Source organism: Equus asinus, chromosome 9, assembly GCF_041296235.1.
Source record: "Equus asinus isolate D_3611 breed Donkey chromosome 9, EquAss-T2T_v2, whole genome shotgun sequence".
In the NCBI taxonomy this organism is placed as follows: domain Eukaryota; kingdom Metazoa; phylum Chordata; class Mammalia; order Perissodactyla; family Equidae; genus Equus; species Equus asinus.
Genome location: NC_091798.1, coordinates 75,097,241 through 75,121,487, shown reverse-complemented (window position 1 = coordinate 75,121,487; position 24,247 = coordinate 75,097,241). Strand labels below are relative to the sequence as shown.

Sequence of the window (24,247 nt, the reverse complement as noted above, 5' to 3'; positions counted from 1 at the left end):
GGATAAAGATGGAAAACCACTATTGCCAGAGTCTGAAGAAAAACCCAAGGTTAGCAAATAAAATTTTTTCTGATACTTAAAAATGGTAGAACCGTAAAGTAAAAATTGAGGTAATTCTAACAGACTGGATTTCACTGTGGAGACTCTGTCAACCTGGTATTAGGGAGAGGCAGAGGGGTTATGTAAATAGCTCAAGGTCACACAGCTAGAAGGCCTCACAGCAAGGCCAGGGCTCAGAACTCAGGCTGTCCAACTCTGGGGCTCCACTTGAATTTCATGCCGTTCTGTCATAGATTAGGGCATGTGGAGATTTTGACAAGTCACAGTAAACAAGTAATACCCCTTCACCTGAAGCAACTCTGAGGATAGCTGAACTTGCCTGCCAAACCCCCACAGAGTCGTAGGAAAGGACTCTCTGATCTCTGTTTCCTCTGACTTATTCAGAAGGGAAATCATTAGGTAGGAAGCAGAAAAAGACAATCGCATGAGAAAAAACTCTACAGATCTTCATAGGAAAGAACAAGCAATTTTATTTGAACAAAATTACTCTGGAATTGAGGAATCAAGAAAACTCTAGACTAAATAAACCGTTAACATTTTTGTGGTACTGAGGTGTTTAGTATTCCTTATTTGTTGTGTGACGTTTCTCTTACATTGATAAATGAAAAATATGCCCTATATAAATTAGCTTTTGGTTTTAGATCCTAAAATATGACCTAACATGTGGTAACCAGAAAACAAATTTTCTCTATGAAAGCTTTTTTTGACAAAGTAAAAATAAGCACTTCATCGTATACAATGTTTCTTGTGTTACAGCCCCTGAGTGAATCAGAACTCATTGATGAACTTTCGGAAGATTTTGACCAGTCTAAACGCAAAGAAAAGCAATCGAAGCCAGCTGAAAAAACAAAGGTATGTTTCTAAAAATAAAAGTCTCTAGTTTGGGTTGTTTTCTTATGTTTTTCTATAATCTTAAAAATGTGAGACCAAAATTATTTTAGCATGAAGTGGTTGATAAAAGGCTCATTGTGCCATCTTGGTTTACATGCAGTTTTCATCTTGCCTTTTTCTGGATGTGCTGTCCTCCCCAAGCTGACCGTGGCATTCTTGTAGTTTAAGTCCTGTGGTTCTCCCTTCAGGAAAGCATTCACACCCAGGCTTTCCTTTCTACTCGTGCTTCTGTAGCTGACAGTGAAAGTTGTCATCGCCACTCACCTCCAGATGGCAGTGGCGTCTGTCTTCAGTCTCTTTCCAGTCCTTGCTTTACATCCACCAGGATGATTCTGTCCCAAGCCCTTTCCCATCATTACCCTGCTCCAACTCTCAGGAGCTTCCTAGTCCCTACAAAGTAAAGTTCCTGCTAATGTCTCCTGGCCCCAGCTTCCTTTCCTACCAAGGTGTGTCCCCGTGTCACTAAACTGTGACAATAAGTGCTTGAGTGTCTCCATGGCTGTTTTCATGTGGTTCCTGCTGTCTAGAATAACTTCCCATCCTAATTGTAGATCAACTAAAATCTTATTCATCCTTTAAAGCTCTGCTAAAATATATGGCCTTCATCTCTTGCTTTTCCCTCCCCAAACCTTACCAGCCTTCCAGCTCTTAAGAATACAACATGCCAGGGGGTCTGTCATTCTTTCTTTATACATTCCTGTTAAGGCGTTAGTTACCAACAAAGTTTTGGCTGTGTTGGTCTTCACCTCTAACATTTATACAGAATTTTAAATAGATAATAATTTCCTTGAAAGACCTCATACTCTGTTCATGATCATCTACGGAGCATCTTGCATGTAGGATAGGCTTTTGTAAATGTATGGGTTAAAAGCAGTTTGTTTTAAATTTTTCTCTTGTGATAAAGTAGCACAGTGGATCTCAAACTTTAGCATCCGTTAGGATCACCTGAGGGTTTGTTCAAACACAGATTGCTGGGCCCCACCTCCAGAATTCCTGATTTAACATGTTGGTGTGGGGGGAGGTCCAAGAGTTTGCATTTCTAACAAGTCCCCTGGTAATGCTGAGGTTGGTGGTCTAGGGACCACACTTTGAGAACCCCTGGGATAGCATTACTCACCTTGCATTTGTACGTAGCTATTTACAATTTACAAGGTGCTCTTAGACAGATATATAAAAATGATGTACTTATGTAAAAAATATTTCATTATATAATTGGGATATTATTTTATTGTTACGTATTATATGAAAAATAAATAATATAAATAATAATGGTTGCTAAAATTTATCGAGCTTACTGTGTTCCCAGGTACTCTGCAAAGAACTTCACATGTTTTATCTCTTTAAAGCCCCATGGCAACCCTTGAGATGTAGGTACTATCATTGTTCTCATTTTACAGATGTGGAAACTGAGTCTCAGAGAGGTTAAGTAACCTATCCGAGGTAAGAGGTAAAACCTAGTTGAAATAATGGTAGCAGAAGAGTTTTAACATCTTGGCTTATTTACTACTCAACAATCCTTAGGCATTCAAGCAGATCATGCTCATAGCAAATGACAGAGCAGAGTGTATTGTTGATCCATCGTTTTTCAGTCTTACTAACCAGGTATTTCTAAAAATTCTTCATCAGACCTGTTTCTATTTGCAGGAATCGCGGGCTGCGGCCCCGGCTCCTGTGGGAGAGGCTGTGTCTCAGACCTCCATGTGTAGTGTACAGTCGGCACCACCCAAGCCAGCTACTGTGGTGAGTGATCCTCTGGGCATTGAGAAGGTAATGTGTTTCCTCCCATGCACGTTCGACCGTGTATTCCCATCATATTATTTTATTCTGACAAAAATAAAGTCTTAAATAGTTATAATATCTACTGTCCTTTGGGCTTCAAGGGTGTGCTAGAAATTCAGACTAGATTTAAATTTTCAAACTGCTGCAAGCTGTGTGTTTCTTTCACCTTCTGAAATTCTTTCTACTTCCTCAGCTATTGTGGATAATCATGCTTTTTCAGTTTCCTGCATTTTTCAAGTCTGTTTGGAGTTCCACAAACAGCCTGATGTTACCTTTCGTTGACTCTCCTGGTGGAATAATCTGCACCAACACCATAATGAGTCCTCCCCACTCCCAACTGAAGGGAGGACAGAGGGACTCAATTCCTTTCCATTTCCTTCTTTTCTTGTCCCTCTTTCACTCTCTAAATTTTGTATGGGGTATGATATTTAACTAGTTGAATCTTGGTTTCCTTTTGAATTTTGTGGGTTTTGTTTCTATTGGCAGATAGAATCTGACTCAAGATAGTAGCTGATGAAACTATATTTCCTTACTATAGACTTAGTGAAGCCACACTCTGAAAGCTAATTATTCTAGATGCTTTGCAATATCTTCTTGTCAAATTTTCACAAGGACCCTGTGAAGTCTGTCTGATCATCTCTTTATGATAGATGGGGTAAATGAAGCTTTGAGATGACCTTGAGCAACCCACTTACCCTTTCAGAGCCTTGGGTGAGATGAAACATGGCCCCTGCTACTTTCGAGTCTAGTGTGGGTGCGGGCCCGAGCTCAAGCTTACAGGACAATTTGATCATTCTCATATGGAAAAAGGGCACTGGGAACATGCGGAAAGGAGCCTCTGCAGGAGGAACTAGGAAAGACTTGCAGGGAGGACAGGGTCACAGTGAGAGGTGAGAGTAGCACCGCTTTCCTGGGCAGACCAGTGAACCGAGCACAGGCCAGCACAGAGTGTACACTTGGTGTGCTTGGGATAGGTGCATTTAGTGGTTTTAAAAAAGGGGGCCTTGAAGAAGGTATAGGACAAGTATTCTTGGTGCCCGAGAGTGGCTGCTTCCTGCCAAGAAAGTCCTTGGTGCCAATTGCAAATCTCCTCAAAGTCCAGGGTTTCTGTCCTGTCCTAAGCAGGACTTGACCCCCCCCCCTTTTTTTTTGAGGTCTCAGGATACTCTCCAGAAACTTTTACATTGTGGCAACTAGGCCACAGGCCACAGTGGTAAAGAACAGGAGAGGAGGAGAGAATCTGGGAAGAAACTGGTGAAGCAAGTAGAAACAGAGGCAGTGATTAGAATCAAAAAGACAATGGCCTGCATTCCAGGGTAGAACTCTTGTGACCTAAATGTGTGTCATGTACCTCTCCTGCCAAGTGTGACTGCCAGGGCCTTGGAGGGCTCAGTTAGTCCCTTTCCAACTTTACCTTGACTGTAGAGAGTCGAGCATTGGATTTTTAGTGGACAGAAAAAGAAAGAGCTCTTATGTTTCCTTTCTCTCACCTCCTCTCCTGCGCCTCTGCTCCGCCAACTGGTTACCACGGTTGCCAAGATTACCATCGCTGAGGTTAGTTGGTATTTCTGGGATTGTGACATCCGTGGGAGCCAGAGAGAATAGCTGCGGAGTATGATAAAGTTCAGAGGACTTAGGAAGGGCTTGAGGATTCTTGAGCAAAGGGAAACAGAGCAGAGGAGGGAGAGGAATGTGTGCTCTGCGTGGTTCTAGTTTGTCTAAAAGGAAAGTTTGAGCAAATCCAGAGACCTAAGTTCTAGTTCTGAATTTGACAACATGAAATACTACAGAAATAGAAATTTCGGTCCTTAGTCCTATTTCCAGATTCCTTAATTCTTAAGACTGCTGTGTCTCCTAGCTTTTCTACCTCTGTTTCGCTTATTTCTTAAGGCCACAGGGCACAGGCTTTGGAAACAGTAGTTTCCAAAGATTTTACAGCACAGACTAGGAGAAAACTGGAGTAAAGTGTGAGCAGATGACTCAGATCGGGTAGCAACTCAGATTGCTTGGCTAAGACTTGGTTACCACTGCAGCTATTGCACTTGAGATAAAATCCCAGACAGGTTAGATACATCAGGGAGTTTTGTTGCCCCTGGAAATAAAATCTATGCAGAGTCCAACCACTAGATGGTGACAAATCACTTTTCACCCAGCTTCCCTTTCCTCACGTGATCTCTCCTTTTGCAGCACAGCTTAGCAGAAAAACTTCTCTTAGAGTGATGGCTAAGTTATATAAACCAGAAAGACCCTTTTACTTTAAAATTCCAACATGTACTCCACGTGAGGTCATAGACTTTTATGATAAGAATAAACTTTGAGATACTGTTGACCAAGACCAACAGTAGGAAATTGATTGATATTGCAACCCAGTACCCATGCAGTAGAAACAACAGTTTAATGAATGGTACTTATCCTTGTTAGGTATGATGCATTCTGTTTTCTGTTCTTTCGTTAAAAAAAAAAGTCCTGGCCATGTACTATTAAATTGATTTTATGAGTCACTAATGTATGGATCATGACCTGTAGTTTGGAAGAAGCCAGATCTAGTCCTATCTTTTAGCCCAAACATAGTTTATCCTTTATTTTCCTTTTGTACCATTTATGCTCTGTGTTCATCTGGTTTAATTTTAAATACCAGCGTGGCTGGAGCTCAGTACATCATGAGGGAGCACATTTCATTTGAACAACCAGACCCCAGGTAGATGGTTCTCATTGCGTGACTCAGGTTAGTTAGCCACAAGCCACAGTCCCCTGAATCAGCGTGAACCCACTTTGACCAGTAGAAGCCACGTAGAGAAGCTTCTGTGCCTCAGTAGATACTCACACTGAGCCGCCGCTGCCTCTGGGACGGGCCAGGCTATTACTCAGAACATTGGGAAGAATGTCCTCTTGTGGCCTCTCTGAAAATCTTTCCTGTGCCCTCTCTAGAACAATCACCATAAAGATCACTTCTTTCTTCTTTCCTGGCCCTCAGCTTCTCTGTGGTCTACCCGTGCCATTGTCTTCCTGATTTCCAAGCCAAAATGCTGCATTAAATCTCTGAAGTTTCTTGGTGTTAATATACGTGGCACACACTTAATGTTTAATACAAGAAACTTGCTCTCATTTTTAACATTTTAGATTTCTTAAACATAGATTCTAATTCAACTGATAATTCAAATTATTAAAAGATGACATGTACTTCTTATCTAGGCCTAAAATAAGGATATGCCTTTCTGACTTACTTGATGCAATCTCTTTTAAAAGGAGTGATTAACTACCTACTTAGTATATCCACTAATGTGTTTTAAGAAGGGCACGGTGCCAGATGATGCTGTAGAAGCTTTGGCTGGTAGCCTGGGGAAAAAGGAGGCGGATCCAGAAGGTGGAAAGCCTGTGGAGGATCAAGTCAAGGTAATGGCAGCTCAGGTACTTCTAGAAAGGGACTATCGTTGATCGCCCTCACTCCCAAATAAATCAGTCATTTTTAAAAAATATTTCCCACAACGCATGACCAGCTGGCTTTCTCTGTTACTGTGCACATCCTGATTAATAAACTAAACGTGTATGAGCATTAGTGTTTAAGCACCAGTGTTTAAGTGGATGGACAGCATGCACCTGTCCAAGTTCTTGGACTCGCACCTTTGTCCACCTGCATTCCCATTGCTGAGGTCAGGAGAGAAGCGGCAGCTGCCTCTACAGCTCCTCACGCCTGCCTTTAAGCCCAGAAGGCTTAGTGGTGGTGTCTGGGCCTGCTACAGTAAGATACAGTGTTAAAGATTGTGTTCCTGTACGAATTCTACACATCCAGCCATGTGCACATACTAACCCGATGATGGGTTTATTTACCTCAAATTTACTCACTCAGGCATCTCCTTTATGGGAAAAGATGTATTAACAATGAAAATGGTATAATTTTTATTCAGGAAAAATCCAAAGAAGAGGATCGTGAAAAACTTGGTGAAAAAGAAGAAACGATTCCTCCTGATTACAGATTAGAAGAGGTCAAGGTAAACAGGCTGGGGTCTTTTTCTGTTTTATTTTAATCCATACTGAATTTCGTATGCATAAGGAAGGGACATGGAAATAGACCTGGAATATAGAGATCTTGTTTCTTAATATTTCAAATACCAAATACTATTAGTCCACTAATATCGTCCACACTAGACTTGAAGGTGGCAGGGGCCCTGTCTTTCATCTCAGCCGAGGCTCTGAAAGGCTAAGTGATTTCAGTCTGAGTGTGCCACGGTCCCATGTGTCACTTGGGAAATTTGCTGCCACTGCAGCTAAGGGATGGTTGAGAACACGCCCAGGCTCTGTTTTCCCTCCTAACTGAGGAATTGTCAGAAGGCACGAGCGAACCTGCAGAGATGGAAGGGGGGTCAAGGAGTTTATGTCAGTCAGGGGAAGCAGGTGATATTCTCAACCATTGCACCTCCTTTCATTTTACATAAACAAACAGAAAACCACGATGACCAGTTTATCAGGAAAAATCATCATATACATAGCTTTGCAGTTATTTATTTTTGTGTATGTGAATAAATGGGATTTACCTTTTATTTATAAATCTTCTTTTACTAAAGAGCCCCAAATGCTTTACTGATTTTTGTCCTGTTACTAAGAAGTGGCACTGAGAGGTATTTGAAGCTTGGCATCATCCATGCCCTAAGTTTCACCCCAGGGGAGCTCTCTGAGGGCAGAGACTGTCTGTCCTAGTTTCTGTGGTGTCCCCAGTGCCTACTTACAGGGCTCGGCGCAGAATCAAAGCATATTATTTGCATGTATTGCCTATAGAGTAAACCAGCTTTTTCTAGGCAGCTTCTGCAAATCCCACCCCCCAGGCAGGTGAGGGGCTCCTCCTGTGCTCCCACAGTGTCCCCAAGTGCCCCGTCACAGCACACATGCCACACTACGTTAACTGTTCTCATGTTTTTCTCCTGCACTAGTTTGTGGGCTTCTGAGGTCACAAGCCACGCCCAGTCTGTGGTGCAGCCCCCGTGCCTAGGGAAGGCCTGACGTATGTGGGCTGTTTGTTGACATGACCTAATTAGAGCATATCCTCTGGTGAGAGAGTCTAATGACGAATCTAATTTGTTGTATACAACAACGTCAGGTATAAGCTGTCAGCCTCTTACAATGTTTACAAGAGTTCACATGCAGGATAAATGTGAAATGATTTCAATGCTGTGTGTTTCCGCCCCTGGATAGGATAAAGATGGAAAACCACTCCTGCACAAAGACCCCAAACAATCACTTCCGGTAAGCAAGCCAGTTTTCTCTGAGTCTGTCTGTCTCAATTGGCCCTGATTGTTAATTCAGGAAGGGCATAGCTTTCTTTTCAATCAATTGATGAGCATATAAACAGTGACATTTTGAAGAGAAGACCAATGAGGTGGTGTTTGTTGATACATTTCCTGGTTCTTGCAGCCCTTGAGTGATGACTTCCTTCTTGATGCTTTATCTGAGGACTTCGCTGGTCCCCAGGACACTTCATCTCTTGTAAGTCTGACACTCCTCTTTATTTCCTTACTTTTAGAGTGGCAGAAATACATGGAAATTTGTGACTTAGAATCTGACTTGGGAACTGAGGAAACAATCACAAAATTAATGGCCCTTAACCCATCGTAGCCATTAAAAATGTCTCCTCATGGAATATTATTCCTGCATAGCGGATGTTTTCAACAGTGTAGCTAATCCAGTGAGCATGTACTGTATCCAGCACACCTACGAAAAGAGAATTTAAAATTGAGTTTATCTAAAGTTACCTCTTAGAAAACTTTACCTGTTTATTTCTGCAAGTTATCGTTTTCCAAATTGCCTTCCAGAGAAACATATCTCCATGTTGGAATAGATAGCCCTCAAGGGGAATTCTGTTACTAGAAAGTTTGGGAAATGTTGAATAATGGTAAGCAGGTTTATAACTGAGGATTTTTCTGATTTTTTTATGTGCACACATATTGTAAGTCTGTTAGAGTTCCTAAACTTATATAACTGCAGCACCTTTATTTGTGGGGTCTGGGTTATCTATTTACAGGGTTTCTGTGTGGACAGTGGCATGGAAAACGTGTCAGTTGAGAAAGAGAATGAGTGACAACTAGAAGAAATGATTCCGTGGAGTTGCCTGAAGTTTTTGCTTTTATTGAAACAATAAACCCTTCAAAGAAGGGATTACTAATATGAAAACACCACGCCCAGGCAGTTCAGTCACCCTGTTCCAGGACCTTCCTCTTATCCTGCTCCATACAAGCAGACCCTGACAGGAGGCACCCCAGCCCTGATTTAGAGAAGAATACAGAGTTAGAAGTATCTCAGGAATGTGGAATCATCATTACAATGATGCAGAACATCTGAACAAATTGTGGGGGAATCAATGCCTTAATTCCCTTCCTCCTCCTGTCTTTATTATTATTATAATAGTTAGGGTCTTTTAATTTTAGAAATTCAAAGAAAATGTAACAGTGAATTTATATGCCCTCCTCCCCAAGAAGATGTATAGCAGTGAAATGATTAGAGATAAAACAACCCTTTTTTTTTTTTGAGGATGATTAGCCCTGAGCTAACATCTGCTGCCAATCCTCCTCTTTTTGCTGAGGAAGACTGGCCCTGAGCTAACACCTGTGCCCATCTTCCTCTACTTTGTTTTATTTATTTATTTTTTGAGGAAGATTAGCCCTGAGCTAACATCCGCTGCCAATCCTCCTCTTTTTTGCTGAACAAGACCGGCCCTGAGCTCACATCCATGCCCATCCTCCTCTACTTTATATGTGGGATGCCTGCCATAGCATGGCTTGCCAAGCGGTACCATGTCCGCACCCGGGATCCAAACAGTCAAGCCCCGGGCCGCTGAAGCAGAACATGCGAACTTAACTGCTGCGCCACCAGGCCGGCCCTAAAACAACCATTTTTTTAAAATCCCACTCTTAGAAAATGAACAAATCTAGCAAAGGAAAAAATTTGTTAGTGACAACAATTTAGTTAATAAAGTAGAAATAACCAATTATGGTAAAGGTCAATGGTCAAAATAGAAAATTATTTCTAGGAGACAGTCCCAAGAACTTTGTGGGAGAAGTATCATATGCTGACTCATAATTAATGTTCAAATATAAGAGAGAGGCTACTGTGCATGCCATGTGCTTTGATCACAATAAAATGAAACATTCTATTTAAAAAGAGAAATTTAAAAATATTCTAATAGTACTGAAATCAAGAAGTAAATTCACAATAGACTATTTTAAAAATCAAGGATAAGACATTACAAATCAAAATCTTTGATAAGCAGCCAAAGAAGAATTCATGAGATACATTTATTGTCATAAATGCCTTCATCAATAATAGAGAGAAAGAGAAAGTTGATTAACCAAATGTTTATTGGATTTTAAATTTTGAATTTAGATAAGCTATTATAAAGCCATTATAGAGCTAATATTATGTATTATAAATAAGCTTTTATTTTAAGTTTAAATAAGCTATTATAAAGTAACCACCCCAAAGAAAGGAGCAATAAGTATAGTAGGAGGGAAAACTAGCAGCCTGAGAGTTAACTGGCCAACAGCCGTTTCTTTTGAAATAACTAACACTTTATAAAATACTGACAAATATGAAGGAGAAAAACCTTACAAATATAATTAAATTTTAAAATGAGAACAATAATCAATGTAAGGATCAAATAAATTATTAATAGTTCAAAGCCAACAGTTGGTTTTTGTGAATGTCTAATATTTTACGAAACATTGGCAGATATAATAGAGAAAAAAGTCTTACAAATAAAATAAAATTTAACTTTAAAATGAGAAAGATCTCATCAGTCCAAGAGAGTGACTAAATTATAAAGAAACACTATGGGCAATAATTTTCTAAGAAATTTTTAAACAAAAATATAAAACATAAAATTCACAGAACATAAGCAAAAGAAAAACTGAAGACATTGGAACTGTTCTCAAACTTTCCTTGCAACAGAATTTTAAAATTGACTCTTAAATGTTTGACACCCAGATCATTCCCACGTGACATGAATGTGTCCTGCAGAAGATGGCCTACGATAGTTGTTTCTACAAGTAATGATGGTGCTAAGGTCACTTAAATCTATAGATGTAAAATTATTAACAAATGGAATATAAAATGATTAGAGTAATTGTTTGCCATTGTCAGAAATTAAACATTCAATAGCAGGAAAATAATCAACATAGCAGAGTAGCATATCAAATAAATAATGGCCATATAAAAGATGTATTTTAAGCTTTACATACATTCATATTTTAAATAAAAATCTTTAAAAAGTAGATAATCCTTTAATGTGTTAAAGAGCATCAATTTAATTTCAAGAAAAATAGTATTTATCTAGAGGCATTTCCCTTAAAAAACAAAAAGTATGAAAAGTTTATTTTATTGTCATTTCTGCTTAATGTTGTATGGAAGAATCATTAAAAACGTATGAAAAAGAAATGACAAACATTAAAGGAATATTTGTGTGTATTTGTAGATATCTATAATTGTACAACACATTTGTAGGTAACATTATGTATGCTATGTATATTATTAGTAACATATTAGAAAATATAATTATCTGAGATGTCAGACTTATGTAAACAAAACTGCAGTAGAAGAAATGAATAGAAAAATAAGAACACAAAACCTACATCTAAAACAGTTTGACTAAATGTCTTAAAAGAATGATGATGATTGTTTCCAGTCATTTTATAAGTCAATTTTTTTATTAAAATAGCAATAAGGAGGGCCCAGCCTGTGATCTAGTGGTTAAGCTTGGCACGCTCCACTTTGGCAGCCCCAGTTTGGATCCCAGGCATGCACCTACACCACTGATCAGCGATGCTGTGGCGGCAACCCGTATACAAAATAGAGGAAGATTGGCACAGATGTTAGCTCAGGGCAAATCTTCCTCAGCAAAAAAAAAAAAAAAAAGGCAATAAGGTACTTTATATAACTCAGTAAAAATTTACTCTGAAATATATTTGAAAAATAAATGCATACAAATACTGAAAAATTCTTTTTTTATAGTATTTAACATTTTTACTAAATATTGAAAAGCATTTTTCAGTATTTTTAGGGAAGATTAACCCAACTAAACACTCGGATCTGCTATACAATAATGATAAAAAAATACAGTTCTGAGTCAGGAAGCAAAGCCACAGGTCAATGGAAAAAAATCAAGATGTGAACAAAATGACAGATTTAGTATATTTTTAAAGTCAGAGAAATCATTATTTCAGAGAGATTCTGGCATAATATACTATTTAACATTAAGAAAAAATAATAAAACAAACCTCATACTGTATACCAAGTAATAAAGCAACAGTAGTACATCATTTTATACCTAATAAATTATAAGAATTGAAAATATGTGATAAATACCTAAGTTAGCCCAGAACCATGGGAAACAGGCATGCTCGTTCATTGCCTTTAGCAGTATGAAGCAGTTTGGCAGAAATAGCTAGCACCGTGAAAAGAACTTAGAGTGACTTCTAGACCTTACAGCGACTAATTACAAACAAGAAAGCTGAAAAACTGCAAACAGCCTAACTGTGTAAGAAATGTGTGAACAAACCATGAAACTCAAAGTTGTTATTATTGAACAACATTTATAATAATAAGTAGGAATAAGAAATAGGAAATGGTGTAAAATAGCACAGTGGAATAGGAAGTCAAGTATAAATTGCTTAAGATTGTGTTACTGTGTGTCCATTTGCATCAAGAGAATAAACAATCATAGCTATATTCAGAGTTGTATTGAAGTGATGACATTGTGGGCATAATTTTGTATTCAACATATTACTGATCAAAGTAACCTTTTTTTTTTTTTTTTTAGCAAAAGCAATTTGAAGACGCTAAACTCTCAGCTGTCATCTCTGAAGTGGTTTCCCAAACCCCAGCTCCAACCACCCACGCTGCGCGTCCACCCCCTGACTCTCTGGTAAGCAACATATCTTGGAAACATTTGTTGTCGCAGCAGCAAGAAGAAGAAGAAAGAAACTAGTACTTTTGCTTAGACTAAATGAAAAGAGGTAAAATTGTTAGGAAGATTGGGTGCTTTCTGTTTCAGAAGCGATAAGACTGGCTATTTAGGGAGATGACAGAGAATATCAGAATGATTAAATGAAACAATGTATGCGAAAGTATTTTACACACAGTTGAGGAGCCTAATGTTATTGTTGCTTTGTTAGAAGAATTGAAAGTGCAATAAGGTGCATGTGTATGTGTTTGAATTATTAGACTTTTAAAATTCTTGAGCTTTCTTGATAATTATTTTTCTTCTCCTATCTATTTTTCCTGACACATGCTGTAAATACTATGCATTATTTAACCTCAAGTTTATTTTCTGGAATTGCTCAGTGTTTGAGCTTCTCGCCCCAAACATGTCATGGAATTGCATTATTTTCCTCTCATTCACACCAGTAAAAATTTGTGATTTTCATGCCACCAATAGAAAAACCTCAGCATCAATATTGTTTTAATTATTTACATGTTCTGAGGCAAGACTGTGGGACCAAAGCTTTTCCAGACTTCCTTGATTAATTTTGTGTGCAGTACCAAATTATATATTATCAAGGAGACCACGCACATCAAAAGATAGAGATTGCCCTAAACCAGATCCCCATCTCCTTTGGTTGAGAACAAGTGCCTCGTTTGCTAGATGGAGATGAAGGAGCTCAGCGAAGTCAGTTATGCTTCCTTTCCTTTTGATGTAGCATCAAAGCTTACTTAGTGCTGTGCTCGAGATTCTGAATGAGCTCTCATCCTGTTGGGTCAGCCTCGGGATCATCTGAAAACATCCAGAGGCACAAATGATGAAGCCCAGACTCAGCTGTGGATACCTCCACCGTTAGCAGCTATAATCCTGGGCTCTCATGAAGCACTTAAAACCAATAAAATGTTCTGTGTGTGTGTGTGTGTGTGTTACACACCCACCATGATGAAAGTCCCTGTGCAACAGAAAGGAAGAATCGTTAATAACCCAGGCTGCCGTTTACGCTTCAGTTTTTAATACTCAGGTCGGAGGTTCTGCCCTGATTGAGGCTATTAGTAAACATCCAGAATCAAAAGCCTTTTTGCCTTTCACAAGTAAAATGACATCTTTCCCATCAGAGTCTAGTTTTGTTTAATATTTTATTTGAAGACATCACTAAAACTAGGTACAAAATGTTATTTAAATGAATATACTTGGGAATCAAAGAGAAAACTAAGCCATCATAATGCGTGTGAGTTTTCTTTGCCGGGGACCTTTGACTGTCACCAGCAGTGCCTCATACACTGAAAGCATCGTAAGACCTCTTTTCTGGAAAATCAGGCCAGGAGCCCCATCTTTTCAGGAGGGACTTGTTTTCTTGGAAGAGGAAGACATCTGGGGCGGGGCAGGGGTAGGCAGGCGCAGACTAGTGCTGAGAATGAAGGGTCAGGGAGAAGGAGCACCAGCCGAGGGTCGCGGGTCCAGCACCTTCCACCTGCCCTGCCATCTCCCTGGTGAAAACCCCAGAGCCTGTGGAAGTCTGAGTGGCAGTGTCGGGGCCATGCTCCAACAGGTGACCTGATTTGGCCAGCCAGTGACTAATTCAGATTTACTTTTTAGCAGAGTGACAACAAAGAACTCGATGATGCCTTGGATCAACTTTCTGACAGTTTAGGGCAGAGGCAGCCTGATCCCGATGAGAACAAACCAGTAGAGGATAAAGTCAAGGTAAAAGAAAAAAAATAAGTGAAATGTAAGATTTTTATAGTATGGAACAGCCTACTCTCCACACACACGGCAAAAACCACTCTGACTTTGTCTGGAGTTAGTGAACAGTCAGATAACCGCAGCCTCATTTTTTCCTTCTCTGTGGTCTATATTGCGTTTCTTCTTTTCCGCAGGGAGGACTATGTTGTGGCACAGATTCAGGCAAATGTCCTGTTTGTGAGACTAGACTTTGTTAAGATGGAAAAGCACAGCTCTGCTTTGTTAATTTTATTCTCTTCCCGCATTAACTTTTCCTGGTTTTATCTGGTAGTAAAGACATCATGTATCAGAGACATGTGGATGTGCATTTTTTAGGTTGACATGTTCTGTATGTGTAGTGGCAGAGGTCACCTATTTGGCAGAAGTTTCCCTAGCAGCCTTCTCTGCCATCATCACTAACTGCGTGCAAACTCCTAAAGGAAGAGAGCACTGGACCAGGAGTTGAGAACTGTGCAGAGGTGTGTCCACAGACATAACCTGTTAACTCTGCCTTTATGCAACATGTATGGGCACCTATTTATACTTAACAATATGCAATAGTTTACAATCTGTTTAGTGTGGAACAAGGAAGTAACTGACCAGCCAAATTGATGTCCCAAAGACAGGGCATTGCAAAAATCCTTTGGTCTTGATTATGTCATTTTCATAGGAATATTGATGTGAACTTAACATATATTTGAAAAATGAAATTATAATGATGCAGGAAAATAAAATCTATACCCTCCCAAGGGGAGGGCAGTGAGTGTTACTGAGTCTGTGATGGGGAGAGCAGCCACAGCCCACTGAGGTGGGGATGCTGGGAGGTAGGTGTTGCTTACTCAACAGCAGGTCATCTTCACCTCCAACACAAGCGGTCAGCATGTCCATTCAGATTTGCTGCTTGTCCTGGTCTTTCAGGGTTGCTTATTAATAGTCACAGTGGTAAATATTAGCTCTCAAATGCCAAGGTACACTAACTTGTTTTTTGGTGAGGAAGATTGGCCCTGAGTTAACATCTGTTGCCCATCTTCCTCTTTTTGCTTGAGGAAGATTGTCGCTGAGCTAACGTCTATGCCAATCTTCTTCTATTTTTCACATGGGATGCCACCACAGCATGGTTTGACCAGTGGTGTACAGGTCTGTGCCTGGGATCTAAACCCATGAACCCTGGGCTGCCAAAGCGGAGCGTGCGAACTTAACCACTATGCCACCAGGCTGGCCACAGGAACTAGATTTTTTATTTGAAAAGTGAAACTCACATAAAAAAAATTTTGTGCCCTTGGTTTTATTTCCTCACATGGTTTCTGAGGATAACTATTTAATCATTTATTTCAATTGAAAATACAGGTAGAAAATTGACAGATGTGGATTGACATAAGGAAGCACATGTGTTTACTTTTTTTATCAACTAATAGTCTATTGAAGTCATCTGTTTTCTGTTGCTTAAAAAATAAAAACAGACCATTATGTTTTGTCTCAGCAAAGTATAATGAGGTGCAGCTGAATGCTGCATCTTAGAGTGTCTTCTCTTAGTGGAAGAGGAAATGAGTATTAATTCTGTTTTCCAATGTTTATAGGAAAAAGTTAAAGCTGAACATAGAGACAAGCTGGGAGAAAGAGATGACACGATCCCACCCGAGTATAGACACCTCTTGGATAAAAATGATGAGGTACATGAAGGCAAATGTCAACTGGATATATACTCCAAAGCTTTTTAAATGTAAACCTCACTTGCAATGAACAGGAGGTGCACTTGAACAGTAGCATTGAAATGTAACTTGACTGATTTAATATGTCCCTGTGAGCAGGCTGTGTGGGATTCTGTTTCATATTTATTTGAACCAGTGTCGTTTGATGTTCACTGTGCTGGGCACCTGTGGGGTCAATAGAGGTGAGTAATATTCAGTCACTTGCTGATGCTTAACAGTCATTCCAAAGCCTGTACACAGATGAATTCTCTTTGCAAGAAAAGGCTATGAGAAAGAATGATATTTGTAATCCTGACTGAAGCAGAGTCTCTCTGTTCAAGGAGAAGAGAAAAGGAGCTAGTATTGGAATAATTAATAGGGCAAATAAATAAGGCACCTCCAAGACCTGGGGTCTCCCTTTCCTCCTCCTACACCACCACAGGCCTGTTAAGATTAAAGACAGGCAAAACCATATTCCCAATCACAAGTTCTATTTCTGTACTTAGATCTAGAAAGAAGTCTCTGGCCTCTTGTCTCTAACATGGAAGCCACTGTTTCTTAGGTCAACTTGGCCTGTACCCGACCCCTTCCTTTTTGACTCTTGAGTTGCAAGTCAATGAGATGATAAATAAGCCTTTGCAGGCCTGTTCATCAAATAAGAACAAAGAAGCCTAAATTACGTCCTTCTTTTTCTGTACTGATTCATCTGGTGGGTTTGATGACTCCCTGGTTTAAAGAGTGTTATCTGCTTCAGTGTCTCCTCTTACAGGAATCACTTCTCCTTGCGTGTGTTCAGTATTCCTCCAGACAGCAAATCTCCATCCTGCTAGAATCCTCCCTGCTTTGGTAGTACCACGTGACCCTGCTTGTCTTCTCTGGGAGATGTATTATTTAATGCCCATCCCTTTGTAGATGGGAAAATCCCTGATGAGTTGTACTTATAATCCTGACTGAAAAAAATCTAGTATCTATAGACCATTCCAATGCCTCAACTCCTTCCGAAGTGTAATAAGCTAAGTAAATAAGACATAAAAACATGTTACTGTTTGTAAATTTTTAAGTAGAATTATAATACATGGCGGCAGGAAGTTCCTAAATAATTAGTGTTTCTTTCACTTCCAGGACCCAGCCTTTCACTCTTGCATTTTCCCCAAGTCTATTGAAATAGAGTTATAGGGAAGGAGTTAAGCAAAACGGGTGGAGAAATACTAGGGACCCAGGTTTATCAGTTATTGCAAATCTATACTCCATTTGATCCAAGTGAGGTCATTGGATATGGATTATATCAATACTGCCTACACCTAAGTAAACCTTTACAAAGATTTGTTTAATCAATTGTCTGCTTTGTTTTCAAGGGCAAACCAGTGAAGCCACCCGAAAAGAAACCTGGGGAATCAAAGGTAAATACCACAGCTGCATGTTCCCACTAATTTTTTTTTATTCTAGCTACAACGTCTACGTTTTAGAAATCTAACATTTATTGAGTGCCTACCCTGTGCTTGGTATGATGTCAAGGTGTAACGTGAGAGTGTGTGTGTGTATGTGTTATGTGTCCTTTAGACTTGCCAAGAGCCCTTCAAGATAGGCAGTTCCATTTTCCAGATTAGACAGTTGAGGCTCAGAGAATATTAAGCAACTTGTATAAAAGAGTAGAAGAAAATAAAACGGTGAAGATTGTCTTATCATCTCCTTTTTTCTTTACAAACGTCTTTTATTTTCAGTGATATCAGAAACTGTCCTCTGTAGGATTTTTGCCCGTGCTTCTTCACTGATGGTTATTTCTATTCATATCTCAGAAAACTGCAGATGACCAAGACCCCATTGATGCCCTCTCAGGGGATTTTGACAGCTGTCCTTCAACTACAGAAAGCTCAGAGAACACAGCAAAGGTACTGTGCTTTTTCATATTGACTTTCTTTGAATGTGTGTTCATGTATGTGTGTACACGTATCTAATTTTAGACTGTAAAATGAATGATACTATAGAGAAAAAAAAATATCTGTAATTCCACCACCCCTAAACACTATTATTTGGTGTATTTCTTGTCTTTTCCCATATGTGTATGTTTTGCATAGTTCTACTTAGAGTCCATATATAATAGATTGCTTAACGTTATTTCATAAATGTTTTCCATGTTGCTTTAGAATCTCTGTAGCCATCATTTGATCGCCACGTTCTATTGCTTTGCAACATTAATGCTTTGTCTGTGGTCATTTAAAATGAGGGCAGTCCCTAGCTACACCTTGCTCTTATGCCCATTGCCCTCGGGGGTTTCCTGCCCTGCCTGGCTGGCTGACTCTCCTACTCATGCCTCAAGGCCCAGTTCAAGCATCAGCTCCTTCAGGAAGACTTCTCTTACTGCTTCTCCCTTCCAGGCCAGGGGAGCAGTGTGGGGCTCTCCATGCTTCCCTGACCTCTGGGTTAACTATCCACTGAGCTGTATGCTTTATACAGTGGTGATGCGTCTTTCACCTCTGTGCTCAGCATTAGCAAAATGCCTGGTCTTAGCAGGTGCTCAAAACATGTGACTAAAAGTAAGTGAAAAAGTCATGTAATTAAACAAGTGTGTGGCATTTTACCTGTAAACTACACCCTCCCGTAAATCAAATAGAAGGAAAAGTGAAATGAGTGCCCTTTATTATTATTTTCAGAAGAGTTAATACTGCAGATCTCTTTGCTATTGTTTTGGCTATTATTAAACATATCTCCCAATCACTGATTTGTTACTCTTCCCATACTGGGTGACTTAATCTCTAGACCGCCTCAGCATCCTATTTCTCACTCCTGGAAACTTACAAATAATGCCTTTTTTGGTGAAAGGACTTTATAAATGACGTCCCCCAGCTGTCTGTGGTGGTTTCCATTGTTATATTTCTCTCCCGTAACACTGAAAACAGGGTCCTATTCTTGCTGTATTGGCAGATAAAAACCAGTCCTGATAGAAACAAGGTCTGTTTTGATGCACAAAATAAGGTCTGGGTGAATCATGCATCATGGAAATTGGCAGAGCATCGGTGTGACCCACATTTTCCTCCTTTTGTCCTTTTTACCTCCTACCTTAAAGTTTTCCATTATTTAATTAAATTGGAGATCTCCAAGCTACTGAAAAGAATAGTCCAGATTGATTTGATTGCACCCAGTAGTTGATTGCTAGATTGATTGATGATAGCAATAGCCTCATTCCATTTCCTTTGCTTTAGGACAAAGACAAGAAGAATGCTTCCAGCTCCAAAGCACCCAAGACTGGGGGTAAAGCAAAGGATTCCGCAAAGGTAAACAGAGCAGTAAATACACACAAATTAGTTTAGCAATTACATGGAGTGGCATTTATCCTTTCAGTCATTTAGGTTCTGATTGGAATCTATTTAGAATAAAATTTAAGCACTATCTATCCCCTAGCATGTCTTGTTAAAAAAATTGAAGTTTTACAGACATTTATTTTTTTAAGTAGCGATACTTTAGAAATGTAAATAGATGTTCTTGACACCATTCAAGTTTCCTGCATTCCCAGCCCTTGTTAAAACACCACCAGAGTCCCGCACTGGTCTGGAGAATGTCACACAAAGTATGGACGAGCCCACTGTAATTTTATGGTTCCCAATGTCAGATGAACCATCTGTGTTCACCCTGAATCAGTGTAGGCCCTCACCACATCCCCCAGTCTGCAGCTAGCCTCACCCTCTACATCAAAGAGAAAATTGAGGCCACCCTACAGAAAATCTCTAAGGTCCCCTTCTTACCTACCCACTCACAAACCCTCTCATCTCTTTGCCTTCAGCCCCTTCCTTTCTCTCAGGGATCAATAATCAACTCTCTCCACCATCTTCAATCTCTTTGTCTCAATTATTTCCCTTATACTACAGACATGTTCAAATTCTTCCACCCCTTTAAAAGCAGTCCTCAAACTTACAAGCCCTTCTGCGTACTGCCCTGTTTCCCTCCATCCCTCCATCTCCTTGAAAGATTCTTCTTGAGTTCTGCCTGAGATCAACAATGCCATGCTGATTGCTCTATCACTGGGTCCTTATCAATTCTTAGTTTCCTTGCTCTGTCAGTAGCATGCTTTGGGGCCTTAGAGTTGATGCGATAATGGATTGAAACTTTGGGGAATGGTGGGATGGGTGAATGCATTTTATACCTTCACCTCTCCAAAGACCCAGAACACCTTTTCCAGCTGCCTACTGCACATTTCCACTTGGATAACACATTTACAGTACAGATTGATATACTGTATTTCATCAAATCTAAATTGCCAATTATAAAATAACCCTTTATATACCATTAAGAAAAGTCAATTTGATTATGATATTTTATTCTTTGTAAGAACCACAGCAAATTGAGACACATTAAAATGTTGGGGCAGGGGGGTGCATGGGGAACACCAGAGAAAGTGGTTTATATGAATTTTAGAACATGGAAGAAGTATATAGAATTAGGGATGATCTTAGAGTTTCTGTGATCCAGTTTACTCATTAGAAACCACCTGGGAGGGAGGACTCTTAGTACATAATTTTTTGTGTTGCTCTAGAAAGTTGAACTAAGGCTAATGAGTAGAAGTTACAGGGGGTCTGGTTTCTTAGAGTTGGGCATTAATGGAGCACAACAGTTGAGAACTTCCTATAATTAAAATTACTCAAACTGTGATCAGGAAAGGAAGTTGGAGTAGACAACTTCTAGGTCCGTTTCAATTCCAAGAACATATGATTCAGATGGTTATTACCATAATCCCGACTATAATGAGAAATTAAAGATGCAGCTTTAAAAACAATATTCCCCTGCATCAACACTCTTAAAAACAAGATAGTGAGTTTCAGTTCAAAATGGTGACATAGGATGACCTGAACTCCCCTCCTCCGATGAACACAGCAAAGCTACACTACATATGGAAGAGTTTCCTCTGAGGGGAAAAAAAACCCCCTAAAAACTAGCTGAGTGATGACTTTTCATCAGGCAAACAAAAAAAAAAAAACACCCACATTGAAGCAGGCAAGAGAGGCTGAGACACAGTCTTGCCATAAACCCCATCCCTGGTGCAGCAACACACAATCAGAAGGGAACTCAAAACCCAGAGCTTCTCCCTGAGGAGCGAAGGGTTTGAACCCCACATTGGGCACCCCAAATTTCAAGACTTGCACCTGAGAGACAAGCCCTCAAAAGATCTAGCTTTGAAGTCAGTGAGGCTCACGTCCATGAGACCCACAAGGCAATAGTGAACTGAGAAATGGTTCTTAAAGGGGTTGTGCTCTCAGACTCAAGTGCCTAAGAGCCCACTGCAGATGTAGCCAATTGAAAAGCACCCAGACTTTCTCTGAAAGAGGCTTAACAGCACGTCTTAAGCCTCAGCCTGAGGGACAGCCATCTAATTTAACAAATCGAGGAGCCTGCTGAAATACTTTCTGGGGACAGAAGATGGTGGGTGCCATCTTGGCACACTCTCTGTGCCTCACTCCAGCTTGCTGGTTTCTCCCAGAAAGAAGTTTGTACCCTGCTGTCACCCTGATTTTTTGTGACTGCCACCAGGGGACAACTCTAGATCTCCTGGCTCTGGTAGTCAGCAGGACTTAATGCTTGTGGTCCCACGGGACTGCATGTATTTTCATACTTTAACAGCTGCTGCCAGTGGGTCTTGCTTCCAATCAGCCTGAATCTAAGTGCTGACTGCGATCCTCCCCTTTTGGACACTGACAGGTCTTGGCACACCTTCAACTACTAGGAACCACTAAAAACAGAATAGGCTGCTTGGACAATCACAAAGGTTTAAGAGACAACCAAGAGCTAGGGCAAGGTTGAACAATAAGGTTCATCTCCTATACAAGGCAACCCATTCAAGACTGGGAAAACTGACGGTTTTATCTAAGGCATAAAAACCAAGACAGAGAATCAAGGAAAAAGGAACAAAGGTATATGTTCCAAACAAAAGAACAAGGTAAAACCACAGACAAAGTCCTTAATAAAACAGATAAATGATTTACCTAATAAAGAGTGCAAAATAATGGTCAAAAGGATGCTCACAGAACTTGGAAAAAGAATGGATGAACACAGTCAGGACTTCAACAAAGAGACAGAAAATATAAGAAAGTACCAAAGAGAAGTCACAGAGCTGAAAAATATAATTACTGAACTGAAAAATACACTAGAGGGGTTCAGTAGCAGACTGGATGAAAAATAAGAAAGGATTAGTGAACTTGAAGACATGGCAGTGAAACTCACGCAATCAGAGCAGCAAAAAAAAAAATGTAAAAAAGTAAAGATAGGTTAAAAGACTAAAGAGACAACATCAAGCAGACCAGCATTCATATTTAGTGGTCCCAGAAGAAGACAGAGAGAAAGGGGTATAAAGCTTATCTGAAGAAATAGTGAATGAAAACTTCCCTAACCTGGGAAAGGAAACAGACATGCAGATCTAGGAAGCTCAGAGCATTGCAAATAAGAGGAACCCAAAGAGAGCCATACCAAGACACATTATAATTAAAAAGTCAAAAATACAAGGAGAGAATCTTAAAAGCAGAAAGAGAAAAACAACTTATTATGTACAAGGGAACCCCCATGAGACTATCAGATTTTTCAGCAGAAATTTGCAGGCCAGAAGAGAGTGGCACAATACCTTCAAAGTGCTGAAAGAAGAAAACTTCCAACCAAGAACACTCTACCCAGCAAAGCTGTCATTCAGAATTGAAGGAAAGATAGAGTATTCCAGACAATCAAAAGCTGAAGGAGTTCATCACCACTAAACTAAAGGACTGTTAAAGGGACTTCTTTAAGCTGAAATGAAAGGGTGCTAATTAGTAATAGGAAAGCATATGGAAGTATAAGTCTCACTGGTAAAAGTAAATATATACTAAAATTCAGTGTAATCTAATGTGGTAAAGGTGGTGGATTAATCACTTGCAAAGCTATTATGAAGGTTAAAACACACAAGTAATAAAAATAACTATAACTTCAATTAAGGGATACAGAAGATAAAAAGATATAAAAGGTGACAGTAAAAATACAAAGCATGGAGGGAGAGAGTAAAAATTTAGAGCTTTAGAATGCATTACAACTTAAGTTGTTATCAACTTAAAATAAAATGTTATATTTATAAGTTGTTATATGTAAGCTGCATGGTAACCAAAAGCAAAAACCTATAGTAGATAAAAGAGAAAGAGAAAGGGTCTAAGCATACCATTACAAAAAATCATCAAATCACAAAGGAGAAGAGCAAGAGAACAAGGAACAGAGGAACTACAAAACATCCAGAAAACAATTAAAAAAATGGCAATAAGTACATACTTATCAATAATTAATTTAAATGTAAATAGATGAAATTCTCCAGTCAAAAGACAGAGTGGCAAAATAGATTAAAAAAACAAGACCCATGTATATGCTACCTACAAGAGACTCATTTCAGATTTCAGGACACACACAGACTAAAAATGGAAGGATGGAAAAAAAATATTCCATGCAAATGGAAACCGAAAGAAAGCTGAGGTAGCTATATTTATATCAGACAAAATAGACTTTAAAGCAAAGACTGTAATAAGAGACAAAGAAGGGCATTACATAATGATAAAGGGGTCAGTCCAATAAGAGGCTATAAGATTTGTAAATATGCATCCAACATAGGAGCCCCTAAATATATAAAGAAAATATTAACAGACTTATAGGGAGAAATAGACAGCAATACAATAATTGTAGGGGATGTGAATACCCCATTTATATCAAAGGTTCGATAATCCAGACAGAAAATCAATAAGGATATGTTGGCCTTAAATGACACATTAGATCAGGGGCCAGCCCTGTGGCCAAGTGGATAAGTGCATGCGCTCTGCTTCAGTAGCCCAGGGTTTCACAGTTCAGATCTTGGGCATGGACCTAACACCACTCATCAAGCCATGCTGAGACCGTATCCCACATAGCCAAGCTAGAAGGACTTAGAGCTAGAATATACAACTATGTACTGGGAGGTTTTGGGGAGAAGAAGCAGCAAAAAGAGGATTGGAAATGATACATTAGATCAGACGGACTTAACAGATATATGTAGAACATTCCATTCAAAAGCAACAGAATACACATTATTCTCAAGAGCACATGGAACATTCTCTAGAAGAGATCATATATTAGGCCACAAAACAAGCCTCAACAAATTTAAGATTGAAACCAT

General features: G+C 39.5%; 1 protein-coding gene across 50 annotated transcripts in view; it reads left to right on the top strand.

The window, feature by feature from the left end:
• Nucleotides 1–24,247, top strand: part of CAST (calpastatin) — a 119,366-nt gene that overhangs the window by 88,408 nt on the left and 6,711 nt on the right. For 10 of the 50 annotated variants that reach the window (XM_014867419.3, XM_070517720.1, XM_014867358.3 and 7 more), the window contains 13 exons: nt 2–49; nt 817–912; nt 2,596–2,691; nt 6,022–6,123; nt 6,636–6,719; nt 7,918–7,968; nt 8,137–8,208; nt 12,533–12,637; nt 14,291–14,398; nt 15,994–16,086; nt 17,460–17,504; nt 17,901–17,993; nt 19,305–19,376. In XM_014867419.3, coding sequence (XP_014722905.3) covers nt 2–49; nt 817–912; nt 2,596–2,691; nt 6,022–6,123; nt 6,636–6,719; nt 7,918–7,968; nt 8,137–8,208; nt 12,533–12,637; nt 14,291–14,398; nt 15,994–16,086; nt 17,460–17,504; nt 17,901–17,993; nt 19,305–19,376 — 1,065 coding nt within the window. Of the gene's footprint in view, nt 1; nt 50–816; nt 913–2,595; nt 2,719–6,021; nt 6,124–6,635; nt 6,720–7,917; nt 7,969–8,136; nt 8,209–12,532; nt 12,638–14,290; nt 14,399–15,993; nt 16,087–17,459; nt 17,505–17,900; nt 17,994–19,304; nt 19,377–24,247 lie in introns of all 50 variants that reach the window. The other 40 variants (XM_014867499.3, XM_070517722.1, XM_070517708.1 and 37 more) reach the window with 7 other exon arrangements.